Genomic DNA, 14,825 nt, shown 5'->3' with positions numbered 1-14,825 from the left:
GCTTATATCCAGGGTATGGACAGATGAGTAAAAAAATATGGATAAAAAATAAATAAAATGGGGACAAAGGGTAAAATAAATTGGATAGATGGAAATACTAGTGTCAATGAGAGGGAGGGGTAAGGTGTATGGTATGTACGAGCTATCTCTTTTTTCTTTTTTTTTTTGGGAGTGATGCAAATGTTCTAAAACATTATCATGGTGACGAACATGCAACTACGTGATGATATTGTGAGCCATTGATTGTATACCATGTATGGAATGTATGTGTATGAAAATTTCTCAAGAAAAATATTCTTTTAAATGCTAAATAAAAAAGCTTTGTCATAGACTTCTCAGAATTCTCCAAGTATAGTATCATGTCATCTGTGAATAATGAAAGTTTTACTTTGTCCTTTCTGATTTGAACCTCTTTCATTTTTTATTATTGTTATTATTTTGTGTGTGTGTGTGTCTGATTGCTCTAGTTAGAACTCCTAGTACAATGTTGAATAATAGTGTTGATTGAGGGATTCATCTCTCACTCCTGATCTTAGGGGGAATGTTTTCATTCATGCTGACTTGTTAAAAAAATTGCCAAACTGTTTTCCAGTGTGACAAGGTACCAGTGTGGCAAGGTACCAGTGTGACAAGGTATTGGTAATCTAGTTTTTCTGCATCCTTTACAGAATGTATCAGTAAACAATTTTTTCCTGCATCCTTTATAGAATTTCACTTTTTTTTTTTTAATTTTAGACATTCTAATAGGTGTATAGTGAAACCTCATCATGATTTTAATTTTCATTTCCCTAGTGGCTAACAATATTGAATATTTTATCATGGACCTAAATACCATCTGTCTGTCCTGTTCAATAAAATGTCTGTCCATGTGTTTTTCCTATTTTCTAATTGGATTGTTTGAAATTTTTTGTTGAATTTTGAGATTTCTTTATATATTCTAAATACAATCCCCTCGTCAAATATGTGGTTTTCAAATATTTTCTCTTCCATATTTATTTTATGAAAACTTTCTCCTATTAGTTGAACTTTCAAAGCTGCACTGTCTATCCCCATAAGTCTTCTTTTTACTTCCACTATACTAATGACCCAAGGAAAGTTAGAACTATTGCAGGTGAGTACTATTAATGTTAAGAGCCTATCATGTACCAAGTATTGGGCTAAGATCTAAAGATAGAGAGATTAAAAGGTATCTTCTGCCTTCAGGTGAGTTCAGTGGAGTTGTTTGCTTAATAAACCAATTATTAACAACCCAGCATGTTAGGAGCTAAGACAGAGTTTGCCCAAGATGCTAATATCACAAAGGAGGAAATCTAAGATTGGATAGATTGGGGAAAGTTCCAGGAGGATACTTAAGCAGACCCTCATAGGTTAAGAGGCATTAACAGACAGGTAAAGGAATGCAGAGATGCTTTAGTAAAATCATGAAGGTACGAAGTAGCTTGGGATATTAGGGTAAATTAGTATTGCTAAAAGGGTGCAGGGAAGTGGGGTGGGGGTAGAACATGTGGGGGAATAACACAAGATGAAGTTGGGGAGTGTGATGGTTGGAAAGGATGTCTGTACCCTAGAAAAGCCATGTTTTAATCCTAATCCCATTTTGTAAAGGCAGCCATTTCTTCTAATCCCTATTCAGTACTGTATGTTTGAAACTTTAATTAGATCATCTCCCTGGAGATGTGACTCAATCAAGAGTGGTTGTTAAACTGGATTAGTTGGAGATATGTCTTCACCCATTCTAGGTGGGTCTTGACTACTTTACTGGAATTCTATGAAAAAGAGATTCTGAACAAGCAGAGAATGAAAGAAGCAGAGAGTCCACCAGCCAGCGACCTTTGGAGATGAAGAAGGAAAAAGCCTCCCGGGGAGTTTTATGAAACAGGAAACCAGGAGAGAAAGCTAGCAGATGACACCATGTTCACCACGTGCCTTTCCAGATGAGAGAGAAACCCTGACTATATATGCCATGTGCCTTCTCATTTAAGAAAGAAACCCTGAACTTCATCAGCCTTCTTGAACCAAGGTATCTTTCCCTGGATACCTTAGATTGGACATTTCTATAGACTTGTTTTAATTGGGACATTTTCTCAGCCTTAGAACTTTAAACTTACAATTTATTAAATTCCCCCTTTTAAAAAGCCATTCCATTTCTGGTATATTGCATGCTGGCAGCTAGCAAATTAAAACAGAGAGGAAAGCAAAAAGGTCTTGTTCTGAGCTGAGGGGTTTGACTTCATTACAAAAGCTACAGGGAAGATTTCTAGCAGTGGACTAACATGATCAGACATGGTTTTAGAAGGATTACCTGGCAGCTAAATGGAGGATAGGCTGGAGGCAAGGAGACTAGTAAAGATAATTACTACTTTCAGTTCTCCTCTTAAAGCCAAGGCCTCCAGGGTGGTCATGGTAGAGATAAGTCTAGGAATCTTGAATTTTATAGACCTCCTCACAGGAATAGGCAGAACAATTTTTAATCTAGCTTAAAGAAACAAATCTTCCCCATAGTTCACAGCAGGTTCTTTTCTCATATTTTACAACCTCTAAAAATTTGTTCTTCTACTCTCCTTTCACCATAAATAAGAAAGGAATGAAGTTGGGGCAGGAGATCTTTTGGTGATTCTCTTCACTTCCCCTTTATGGTGCTCATGTTTTTTTTGTGTGTGTGTATGTGTGTGGTCTCTTGGCATTATGCAATTCCTAGCATCTACCAGTTGCCCTTTAAGCCTCTAGATGAATCTGAGCCTTGTGATATCTTAACATCAAGTTACTTTTCTGTAAAATGAAGATAATGTAAATGTCTACTTGACAGAGTGTGAAGATGAAATGAAATACAAGATTTTGGAACAGCTGTTGATCTTCCAACAACTTGGAACAGTTGACATATAATAAATGTATAAAAATATTAGCTATCGTTATCGTAAATCCACTCATGTTATCCCCTAGTCCAACATTCATACATCACAAGATGACTAGGACTAAAGTTACATAATAGGGAATGGAGGGAAGAAGAAGGATAACATCTCAATTGTCTAACTTGACCCTAATCACAAATGGAGGCTGTATAAGGATGCCCTGATGCCACCATGGACACAGAACGGCCTAATCTTCAAGAAAGTGACAGATGCTAGAAAAGGTGCTAAACATCATAAAATTTTAAGAGGAAAAAAAGGGTGAAAAATGCAAATGAAGGTCTGGGATAAGATTAGGGCATCTAATAAATACCCCTTCCCTGGGACATCCAGCATAACTCATCTTCATTCTTTGCTTAGGCACGAAGTGACTGACTACATAAAAAAAAGATTTTAAAGAGCTTTGCACATCACCTCATGTAATTTTTAAATCGTAATTTGGTCTCTCAAGCATTTATTTGTAATATTTGTCCAGCGCCTCAAGATAGTCTCTTTTTTTTTGTATGCTGTGTGGTGAAGATCACATTTCATTCTTTTTCCATGTATCCCATTATTGCAGCACCAGTTAATTTTTTTTTTGGAAGTGCATGGGCTGGGAATTGAACCTTGGTCTCCCGCATGGCAGATAAGAATTCTACCACTTAACTACTCTTGCACCCACAGTCATTTTGTAAATGAGGAAAATGAGAGGTAAATCCCTTGCCCATGATCAGTCAGTAATGTTCAAGGGTGGAATTCAACCAGACTTCGAATCCTGCATTCTTTCCCTACACCAAGGAACTATACTTCGTGCTGGCTTCCTTCTCTGACTTCAATAGTTTTGCCTAATATAAGCAGCATAAATAATGTATTCATGGTTGTTCTCATTAAAGCCATTTTCTCATTTAGATGAAGACTTTAATGTTTTCATTATTAGCAAAAAAAGTAAGTTTCATTATTAGCAAAAAGAGTAAGTAAATGGTTTTCTTAATTGAAATGACTCTCAAGATGAAAAATCACTGAAAGACAGTATTTCAAGTCCTTCTATTTCTCTTCATAAGTCTCTCCCTTCTGTAAAGAGTGTTAGCTGATGATTAAAATAAAAGATTTTGTGAAGTTGGTTCACTCCAACAGTAAAGAAAAGGTATATGTTTGCCCTTTGTTTTCATTACCTATATTAATCCATTCGGCTTCAGCACCATCAGGCTGACTGAAACATTTTACACATAAATGTCCAGAACTACCTTGTCCAGTGTAGTAGCCACTAGTCACGTGCAGCTATTGAGTTCTTCAAACATGGCTAGCCTGAATTAAGCCTGCTGCAAGTGTAAAATACACATTGAATTTCAACCAATACAACAAAAATTGTGAAGTATCCCACTAATATTTTTATATAAATTAAAGGTTGAAATATTTTGGATATATTGGTTTAAATAAAATCTATTATTAAAATTAATTTCATCTGTGTGTGTTTACTTGTTCAATGTGGCTTCTACAAAATTTAAAACTAGTTAAGTGGCTCATGTTACAATTGGGCAGCACTGGTAGAAGATGAAAAAGGGGAAAGTATCATAGAAAACGTAATAAAATTCTCTCAACATTTTAGAAGCGGAAGAAAAAAAAGGAAGAGATTCAAGTTTAGTGATAGGTTTGGTCTACAGTGATAAAGACCCGGTTGTGAATTAAAGAGGGGGGCGTATTTTGGAACTATTTCTACTCCTCTCCTCCACTGCTAGCCGAGCCGGAGGAAGAATCCCTCCCAAAGGCCCCTTCGCGTCGCGGCCTCGCGTCGCGGCGGGAGCCGGGTCAGTGCACACACCTGCGCGCCCTCTGAGGTGCGCGTCCGCGAACCCTGGCGCCGGGTCCACGCCCCCTCCCCCCGTATTTTTATTTTCCTGGCATCAACCGTCAGTCTCGCACTTCTCTCCAGAGAACCATCGAGCAGCTTGGGCCTCGCAGGGGTAAGTGGCCCCTCAACTCCCATCCCGGCTTCAGGAGCCGAGATGTTCTCGTTCAGCACCCGCTGCCCACAGGGTCGTCCAGCGGCCGAGACGCCGCTCGCCTGCCGGCCTAGTGGGCAGCCGCCGCCGCCCCGCCGCCCCGCCGTCCCGCCGCCGACGAGAGGAGTCGCGGCTGGCGCGCCGGGAGCCTCCGGGCCGCGGGGGGCCGCTGTGACCCGCCTTCGCCCCCGCCGCGCTGAAGGGAAGGGTGCCGGGTTTTGGGGGAGAATCGGAAAGAGCTGGGTAGCCGTGAGGGGCGGGCGCTCTGGAGCGGCGGGTGTTCAGGCTGCCGTCCGCCCCTCCTGAAGCGCGGAGGAGCCTAAGCCGGGGCCCGCCGCCCTCCTCCTCCATGAGGCCCGAGTGAGGCACAGCGACGAGAGCCGGTCTCCCCACCGCGCCCTCTCCCGAGCTCAGCGGCGGCGGCTCCCGGAGGAGGAGCATGTCGGACGGTTTCGATCGGGCCCCAGGTGCTGGTCGGGGCCGGAGCCGGGGCCTGGGCCGCGGAGGGGGCGGGCCTGAGGGCGGCGGTTTCCCGAACGGAGCGGGGCCTGCTGAGCGGTCGCGGCATCAGCCGCCGCCTCAGCCCAAAGCCCCGGGCTACCTGCAGCCGCCGCCGCTGCGCCAGCCCAGAACGGCCCCGCCGCCCGGGGCCCAGTGCGAGGTCCCCGCCGGCCCCCAGCGGCCTCCCCGGCCCGGGGCTCTCCCAGGTACTGAGCAGCGCTTGGGGACCCCCTCGGGCCAACGCCTCCCCACGGCCTTTGGCGCGCGCCGGAATGCGGGCGCGCTCTCTTCTCTCTCTCCACGGTTCCCCGAAAGCATTCCGCTAGGGGCCGGGTGGCTCCGGGGTGGGGAGCCGCGCGGAACCGGGTTTGGAAGGTGGCTGTTGGAATCCTTTGTGCTCCCCGGCGGGGGGAGGGGCCGTCTGCGCGGTCTCCGAGTTCTGCCGAGGGGGGAGTAAAAAGCTCCCCTTCCCCAGCGCTCTTAACGGATACACTAGTCCAAGCAACCACCTTTTTTTTTTTTTTTTAACTGACTCCTTAAAAAAAGGGAAGGGGGGAAAAACAAAAGCCCTCACAGTCACCCATTTGAAGGCAGGTATGTTTATAAATGAGCTAAAGCAAATCTATTGTTCCTTTTTACAGGCTCTTTGTACAGTTCCTGACGATGACCTTAAATTTCGTTATGGTTCTTGTTTAGCTCCTAAAACCAAGCCTTACTCGGATAGCTTTTCAATATATAGTAAATTATTATACAAGGGAATGAAGGAACCTAACACCCCTATTTTTTTTTCTTCAGAACAAACGAGGTCCTTGAGAGCTCCGCCTAGTTCACAGGATAAAATCCCGCAGCAGAACTCGAATTCTGCAATGGCTAAACCCCAGGTGGTTGTAGCTCCTGTATTAATATCTAAGCTGTCTGTGAACGCTCCTGAATTTTACCCATCAGGTTATTCTTCTAATTATACAGTAAGTACTCCGTTTTACTACAGCTCTTGGTTGGTGTTACTGGGATAATGTGACTATAACTTATTAACCATAGTATGCTGGTGCTTTTTGTCCTACTCACAAAAGCATTTTATTATGAACTCATTGAACTCCTGAGGAAATACAATTGATTCAAGAATATATTTGGTAGATATTGTCAAGGTATGAGAATGCCAACTGAAAGTAGGAATTTTTGTATTTAGTTGTCTTCTGTATTCCCAGCACTTATTATAGTTATCAATAAGCAAATAAACTTTATGTTGTTAAGGACATCTTCAATGTATAAAACTAAAATCTTTTTTCAGATTTTATGGGCAACCTGTGGAATAGTAGCCTGGCAAAATTGAGTTTTAATTTGATTTTAGCAAGATAACTGAATATTCACTAATGGCTTAAGGATAAATAAATAGTAGTTTTGCTGTAAACAAATTATGAGGTAGTTGAGAAGTACAGATCTGCACTTTTGTTTGTAGTGATCATTGTTCCGGATTATAGATTATAGAAAATAGAAGTTTTTCTAGATCTAGATACCTACTGTATGTAGATATGTCAAAGGGGATTTTGATAAAGTATTTTGGTGTAAAGAATTTTTAAACTTTCAGAGTCATCTTTGTCAGTAATATAAGAACTTTAAAAGTTGGTCAAACAAATTACAGGAGAAAGCACAAAACGCAGTAGGGTTGCATAGAAAAGAATGTATCATGCTAGGTAAAACAAGATGAGTAAAATGCACAGGAATTGAAGAGAGGTAGAACAGGAACCATGCTACTAAATTAAAGAAATGATTAATAAAACATATCATGAAGTCTGACTTTCACATTTTCCTAATTTTATTGAGATTTAACATATAAAAGGGTGTACAGAAAAATATAACTCAATTTCACAAAGTGAGTACTCAGGTAACCAGCATCTAAATCAAGAAAAAGAACATTATCAATCCCTAAAACCCACCTCTGTCCCCTTCTAATCACTACCAATCACAAGGGTGACCACTATTTTGATTTAACAGATTAGAATAGTTTTGTTTCTCACTTTCATTCTGCAATATTAATCCATGTTGTGTAGCCTGTAATTGGAGGTGGGTTTATCGTCATAGTATAGTATTCCATAGTGATATAGTATAAATAGTATAGTTTTGTTTTTTTTTTTGTGGGCAAATGTACCATGATCTGTTTATCCGTTGATATGTTGATGAACACGTTGATGATATTTGGGTAGTTTCCACTCTGGGGCTCTTTTGAAAACTGCTCGGCCAGTCCATTTCTGGTGGATATATGCCCTTTATCAGTTTGAGGTATACCTAGGAGTGTAATTGCAAGGGTATAGAGTAGTCGTATGTTTAGTTTTGGTAGAGACTGCCATGTAGTTTTCTAAAGAGATTGTTCCAATGTGTTCTCTAAGCAGTATGTGGTTTCTAGTTGTTCTGCTTCCTTATCAGTGGGCTTTTTTTTTTTTTAAGTTTAGCCATTTTGGTGGGTATCTTGTATCTGTTTCCGGTTTTAATTTATATTTTCCTGTTGGTTAATGTTGGCACACCATTTTGTCAAATTCATTGGCTCTTCCATATTTGATAGAAAAAGTCATGTTAACTTTGTATTCTACATTTTAAATATTGCATGCGTTTTAGGCTGCATAGGAAAAAGCTCTGGGGTTGGAAAAGTATAGACATAGCAGGAAGAGCAGTTGATTTGGGGTGGAAGGAGTCATCTATCATGTAAAATAGAAATGCTAATACCTTGGGCTCTTTCCAGAAACTTATCTGGCTCAGAGAGGAAAAGAAACCACTGGAGAGCTATGAGTAGTTGAATATAACTCTTAAGGGTACTTGACATTCTAACAGCCACAATCAGCTCCCAGTTTGTTTCTCTTCCTATTGACGGGCTTTTTTTGATGGAGAGCATGCAATTTTTTTTCACAGTCCTATACCAATTATTTTTCAAGTGACTTCTGGGCTGTAGAACAGTGTACTGAATATGTTAGTCCATTTATTTTAAGACGTGGTCATCTTCCAGACATTCTCTGCTGTCCTCTAATAGATCAACTCCTGTGCTTAATTTGCTATAACATTGCAAAATTGAAGCCCATGGCTCACATATGGCCTGGAGGTGTATTAGTCCTCAACGTTATTGTTGTTGTTTTTTTAAGTTTTTAAAATTTATCAATGTTTAAATTAGATACTACAAATCTGAATTGTCCTGTTTCTCTTGAAATCAGAAAATTTGGTCCCACTGGTCTGACAATTTGTAGATCAAAAATTGGTTAGAGTTGAACAGAAGCTTTGGATGGAGCATGTGAGCTCTAAATTTGTTCACTGGTTTGTTTCATTCTTTTGTAACCCACCTGGATTCTACAGGCATTTAGACTTTCTACCCCTGTTCGACTGCATTTTGTAACCTTACTAAAGTACCCTAATTTACCTTGGTCAAGACTAAATTTTTCTCAGTCACTTAGTCACAGAACAGAATTCTTGTTTTATCCCTGGTTCTTTTTTTTTTTTTAATAATTAATAGCAGTTTTAATGAACAGTGATATATATACTTTAAAACTTTGCTAAAATAAGAAAGCATAAGGTAAGTGTTCTTTGGAAAAAATGAAAAAGTCAATTATACCCTATGATTAGAACAATTTTAAAACATGGATACTATTTCTAGAATTTAAGATTTTTAAAAAGAAATTAGGGCAGCGCAGTGGTGACTGAGTGGTGCAACAGTGGCTTAGTGGCAGAATTCTCCTCTGCCATGCCAGAGACCTGGGTTCTATTTGCCCATGCCAAAAAAATAAAGAAATTAAAGTTTTGCCTTTCCCTCATTTTTCAAATGGAACACGTCTTTCAGTGTATGCTGCTTCAATATAACATCTGCTCATTCCATGAAAATCATTAATATCAACATACCATTCTTGCCTGTGTACCTAGGTTTTATCCCACAGGACACTGCCCATTACTGGAAACTGCTTTTGCCCCTAATCACTCCTGTACCATCTCTTCCTCCTCAGATTAGACAGAAAACATTTTCTACTTAAATTCTACCACATCTATATTCTTAGCTCCAACTTTCAACTCAATATTCCCATCATGCCTTCCCTTATGAAAATGTATTTTATGGAAATTACTTATGACCACATTCTGTCTTCCCTCTTAAGCTGTCAATTTCTGAATAGCTTGTTCATGTCCTTTTAGTCCCTCAAACCAAGAATAACAATACTATCACAGAACCTGTGGTGCTTATTTGGCACTGTTCAAAAACAGTCTACATATATGAATTAATTAAATCCTTTTCAGGTAAGTATTACTTTAATCACAGTTTTGCAGACGAGGAAAATTAATACAAGTTGCCGAAGGTAAGTTAGCAAGTGGTGCAGTTGCAGTTCAAACACCAGCAGTCTGGTCCTTATACTCTATACTCTATTGCTTCTCATGCAGGATGTTGGAGGATACTGGGCACTGTCTTCCTGTCACATCCTTTGCAACCATCCAGGGCTCCTTCCCCTGCTCCAATAAAGAGATCACGTCTGGCTTAGAAATGGAACATCCCAGGTTGCTGTAGTTCTGTAACATCTTTCTATACAAATCCTTCTGAGTAGAGTCCAGGCATTCCCAAGTCAATGGCCACATTCTATAGCCACATCCTTGAATGTCACCAACCCAGAGGCCATGGCTTTTTGAGTTCCATCATCTAATAAGCAGCCCTCATCTGGATTCTTCTCTTAGAGAAGCAGAGTCCTGAGAAGGTAGACATGCTCTTAAATGTCCTTTGGGCTGAAGACACATCATTAAAACGTGGGGACTTTTTACTTCGGGCTATTCTTATAGCTTACAGCTCACCACGATTTTTTTTACTCGTCCTCTCGGCACCTTTCCCCAACTTGCCACGAGTCTGTGGCCAAACCTGCCAGTCCCAAACTGCTGCAGGGGAGTTCTCACGGCTGCTGGGATAAACACGCCTGGGCAAAAAACTTGAACTGAGAGGATCCTCTGGTGCAGAGACCTCTGAAAAATGTAGCCCGAAGCCAAGAAAGCCTGGACAGCTCCAAGCTGGGTCGTGGATTCAGGCATCAGATGCTTAACCAATCTTCAGGCCAGTCATTCATGGCACCAGAAATTTAACCACAGCACGAATTTGAACATGTAGTCTGGAGGTGGGAGTGTCCTCTCCCTGACTATGAAGATAAAGTCTTCTGAGGGAAACTTTTCCTTATAGTAGACATAATCCAGGGTCAAGCTACACTCACTACATTGGTTGAATACCAAGTACTGGGGATACAGCAGCAAACAAAATACAAATTCCTTCCTTCAAGGAGCCTATATTGTGGTCTCATGGGTTCAGTTTTCAGCAATTCTTTGAATCTACTTTTGTTCTACACATTAGAATCCATTGCTTGGGGAGCTGTGTCTGCCCTCAGGAATGCTTTCTTTTTCTAACAGCCTTTATGATTGTCTTTTGTTTTGCTTCCTAAACTCTTTCAAAGCTCCCAAGCCCCTTTATCTTCAGTCCTTCCTCTAACCCTACTACTAGACTTTTCTTACTTTTCCATGCGTTTTTGCCAGTGAGTTGCTGTATCCATTTATTTCTGGCCAATGCTTCTTCTCAGGCAAACCATTATATCTTGAATATTTAACCACAGTTAAATTACCAGAACAAAAAATTCCCATAGTTCATAAAGCATTTATTAAGAAACAAAATTTCCCCAGCTCCCCCCCTCCCGAAAAAAAAAAAGCTGGCTTTTTTCTAAGAGCATTCCCTTTCAAGTTACTGCCCAGATTTTCTTTTTTCTTCTCCAAAATATAGAATTATTCTCTCTTGGTGCTACTTTACCTCCCATTGACTGACTATTCAGCCTTTGCAACCTGATTCCCCTGGTAGTGTTGATACTGTTTTTTCCACACTACTGATATCTTCTGATTTTTAAATCTGTTATTTGTTGAACTCTCATCTTAGACTTTGTTGACATCAGTGTGACTTGTTCAGTTTAACAAGTATGAGTGAAAATACCAGTATGTAAGGTGTTGTACTATGTGCCAGGGGTAACATCTTGATCTTTCAAAAGCTTCTCTTATTTTTATATGGATTAAATATTCAAGATACCAATTGTTTTCTGATTTTTTCCTCTTCATAGTCTCCTTCACTTTTAAAACTTGGCAACCATCATTCTCTTTCAAATTTTAACCTAATGAATTTTTTCTAGAGCATGCGGTATTATCAGTAACTTTTCTTATTTATGCTTTCCTTAGCTAGTACTCTTTCTTTATCCTTCCAACTTGCTAGTCATTTTCTCTCCCCTCATGACACAGTCCCTGAGATTTTACCTTCTTTCCATTTTATTACTTCCCCTGGCAACCTCACCTCTCCCCTAGAATCCTCTATGCCTAATTCTTCCTCTAAATTTCAGGCTTGAGTTTACATTTGTTTGATCTCTTCATGAGGATCTCACATTTAAATTCAATTCTGAAACGTTTTAACTTCCGTAAATCTCTTATGTTCTTTGTAACTAGCTACACATGCTAAACTCTTGGTGGTATGTTGACAAACTTCTCTGCTATATACCCTGGCCCCAATTCTATCCATTAACTAAAAAATAGTCTTGACTGTTTACTGCCATGGATTAGGTTCTCATCTCTTAACAATGTATACAGAGTAACTAACATAAAAAGTACATTATTTAATCCATGTCCCTCCTAATCTCTCTGTCACAGAATTCTAAGAAAAATAAATAAAACTTGAAAATATTCCTCAGCCTGGAAGCTGTTTGACTCCACATTGAAGACTGAAGAAATTTGTACTTCATAAAACCTAGTTACTAGAAAATCAACTATCACAGGCTTTGATTCAAACACATTGGAGTGCTTATCTCTTCAGAATTGCTTTTTTTTTTGCTAAAATGGCAGGCTTTTAGATCTCCTATTCTGTTAAATTCAGAGCATCTCTACTTTCCTTTTTTACTTATCAAACTTCATATTTTTTTAAATAGAGTTCTAATGTTTTTGAAACATTATTATTGTGAAATACAATATATATATATATACATACACAAAGAAGCAATAGTAACAAGTACATTGTAACACGTAGTTATAGAACAGATTTCAGTGTCCTATGGGTTACAGTTCCACTGTTACAGGTTTTTCCTTCTAGCTGCTTCAAGACACTGGCCATTGAAAGAAATATTAATATAATGATTCAGCAGTCATACTCATTTATCTTATCTTTTCTGTTATAACTTCTCCTTCTCCTTTGATCCTTCTCCCAATCTTTGGGGGTATTTGGGCTATGTCCATTCTAACTTTTTCATGTTGGAAAAAAGGGGTGTTGAGAGTATGGGATAGGGAAATGTAATTAGTTGATGTTCTTAGGCTGAGCATTTTTTTTTTTAGCTATATATGTTTATATATATATATATATAATATATTCACTTATCATGTAATCATCCAAAGTGTACAGTGGTTCATGATATCATATAGCTGTGCATTTATTATCACAATAGACTTTTGTGTGTGTGTTTGTGAGAAATAACATATATGTAAATAAATTTCAAAGCACAACTGAGCAATTAGTTATAGAACAGATTTCAGAGTTTGGTGTGGATTACAATTCCAAAATTTGAGGTTTTTATTTCTAGCTGCTCTAAGATACTGGAGACTAAAAGAAAAATCAATAAAATAATTCAGTAATCATACTCATTGGTTAAACCCTGACTTCTCCGTGTAACTCCACCATGACCTTTGATCTTTCTCCCACTCTTTAGGGAGTATTTGGGCCATGCCCATCCTAACTGTTTCATGTTGGAAGGGGCTGGCAATAATTGTGGATAGGGGATGAAACTAGTTTATGTTCTTGGAGAGGCTGGCACCTCTGGATTTCAGAACTTTTCTGGCCTAGGAACCCTTCTGGAGGTTGTAGGTTTCTGGAAAGTAATCTTGGTGTGTGAAAGTGTTGAAGAATCTCAGATAAAGCCCTAGGTCTATAGGACTAGTTTTGGTTAGGGTTTGGAAAACCATGGTAATTAATGATATCTCGCTGAAGGTAGCTTAAGAGTGACCTCCAGAGTAGCCTCTCCACTCTATTTGAACTCTCTCAGCCACTGGTACCTTATTTGTTAGACTTCTTTTCCCCCTTTTGGTTAGGATGGCATTGTTGATCCCGGGGTGCTAGGACCAGGCTCATCCCTGGGAGTCATGCCTGAGGTTGCCAGGGAGACTTTCGCCTCTAGATGTCATGCTCCACATAGCGGGGAGGGCAATATTTCACTTGCAGTGTTGGACTTAGAGAGAGAGAGAGAGGCCATATCTGAGCAAACAAAAGAGGTTCTCTGGAAGTAACTTGTAGGCATACCTATAAGTAGGCTAAGCTTCTCCACCACACAGTAAGCCTCACAAGAGCAAGCCTCAATATCAAAGGCTTGGCCTATTGATTTGGGTGTCCTTAATGTTTGACACAGCATCAGGGGTTTCCCCAGTGATAAAGTGTAATAGTTCCATAATTTTTTCCCATCTCTTATTGACTTTGCCAATACTTTTTGATTATCTGCTTAATATACTCTGGGGTGTTTCCAGGTATTACATTAAACTATACAGGATTAAACACCCTCATTCTTATTCTGGGCTCCCTGTGTTTCAGTTGTTCAAATGAGCTTTCCAGACAGCTGGAGTTATGTGCTACAGAAAATTTAGGTTCTGGACAAATAAACCTTTCTTCCTTTGTTCTCGATAAGTAGATGAGGATCAAGAGTACAGATGTCTTCCTTGCCCCTGTATTCTAAATTACCTTAATCTAGACCTGATTGGCTTAGATCTTATCTCTAAATATCAGGTTATACACATATAAAACAGCCTCTCGGAGTCCAGAAATGACAAATACTGCTCCAGACCAAATGTGACTGCTTTAAGAGCTTACAGTCTCGGCCCCTTTTTTTCTTATAAGTATTTTCTAAATGAAACTTTACAGTATTTGCTTGTTTCTGGCTTATTTTGCCTCACCAAATGTCCCACAGGTTCATTCACAATGTTGCATGCTTCACAACTTCATTCTTTTTTTGTAGCAGCACGATACTCAATCATATGTATATACCATCGTTTGCCAATCTGCTTCTCAGTCAGTGGGCATCATGTATAATGTCCAAAGTCAACAGTCCATCAACATTTTCAATATTAGATAATTTTATTGTTCCCAAGAGAAAACCAATAAACACCCTCACCAAGTGGAAAATTTAGACCTCTGCTTAGCTCTTGTCTCTACCCCCATTATTTACCTCTGATGTTGCTATGGTACTGCTGATGTTTTCCTCTAAACATAGCCCATAGCATGCAAAAGCAATTTCCCCCCTATACCCTGATCTTATACACTCTTTGTACAAGATTCATACTTTTGCAGTAGTTCATGAAAGAACTTATTTATATTTGTAGTGTTAATCAATGGGAAACATGGGTCTATACAACCCCTTTCAATCCTGCTCACCTTCAATAT

General features: G+C 39.7%; 1 protein-coding gene across 5 annotated transcripts in view; it reads left to right on the top strand.

Moving 5' to 3' along the window:
• Nucleotides 1-4,703: 4,703 nt before the first annotated feature.
• Nucleotides 4,704-14,825, top strand: part of PAIP1 (poly(A) binding protein interacting protein 1) — a 52,236-nt gene continuing 42,114 nt past the window's right edge. The window contains exons 1-2 of one of the 5 annotated variants that reach the window (XM_077117106.1): nucleotides 4,704-4,846; nucleotides 6,182-6,351. In XM_077117106.1, coding sequence (XP_076973221.1) covers nucleotides 6,253-6,351 — 99 coding nt within the window. In that variant the 5' untranslated portion in view covers nucleotides 4,704-4,846; nucleotides 6,182-6,252. Of the gene's footprint in view, nucleotides 4,847-5,092; nucleotides 5,593-5,797; nucleotides 5,981-6,181; nucleotides 6,352-14,825 lie in introns of those variants that run through there. The other 4 variants (XM_077117104.1, XM_077117105.1, XM_077117107.1 and 1 more) reach the window with 4 other exon arrangements.

This window comes from Tamandua tetradactyla, chromosome 9, assembly GCF_023851605.1.
Source record: "Tamandua tetradactyla isolate mTamTet1 chromosome 9, mTamTet1.pri, whole genome shotgun sequence".
Lineage (NCBI taxonomy): Eukaryota > Metazoa > Chordata > Mammalia > Pilosa > Myrmecophagidae > Tamandua > Tamandua tetradactyla.
This window is presented reverse-complemented; position numbering and strand designations above follow the sequence as displayed.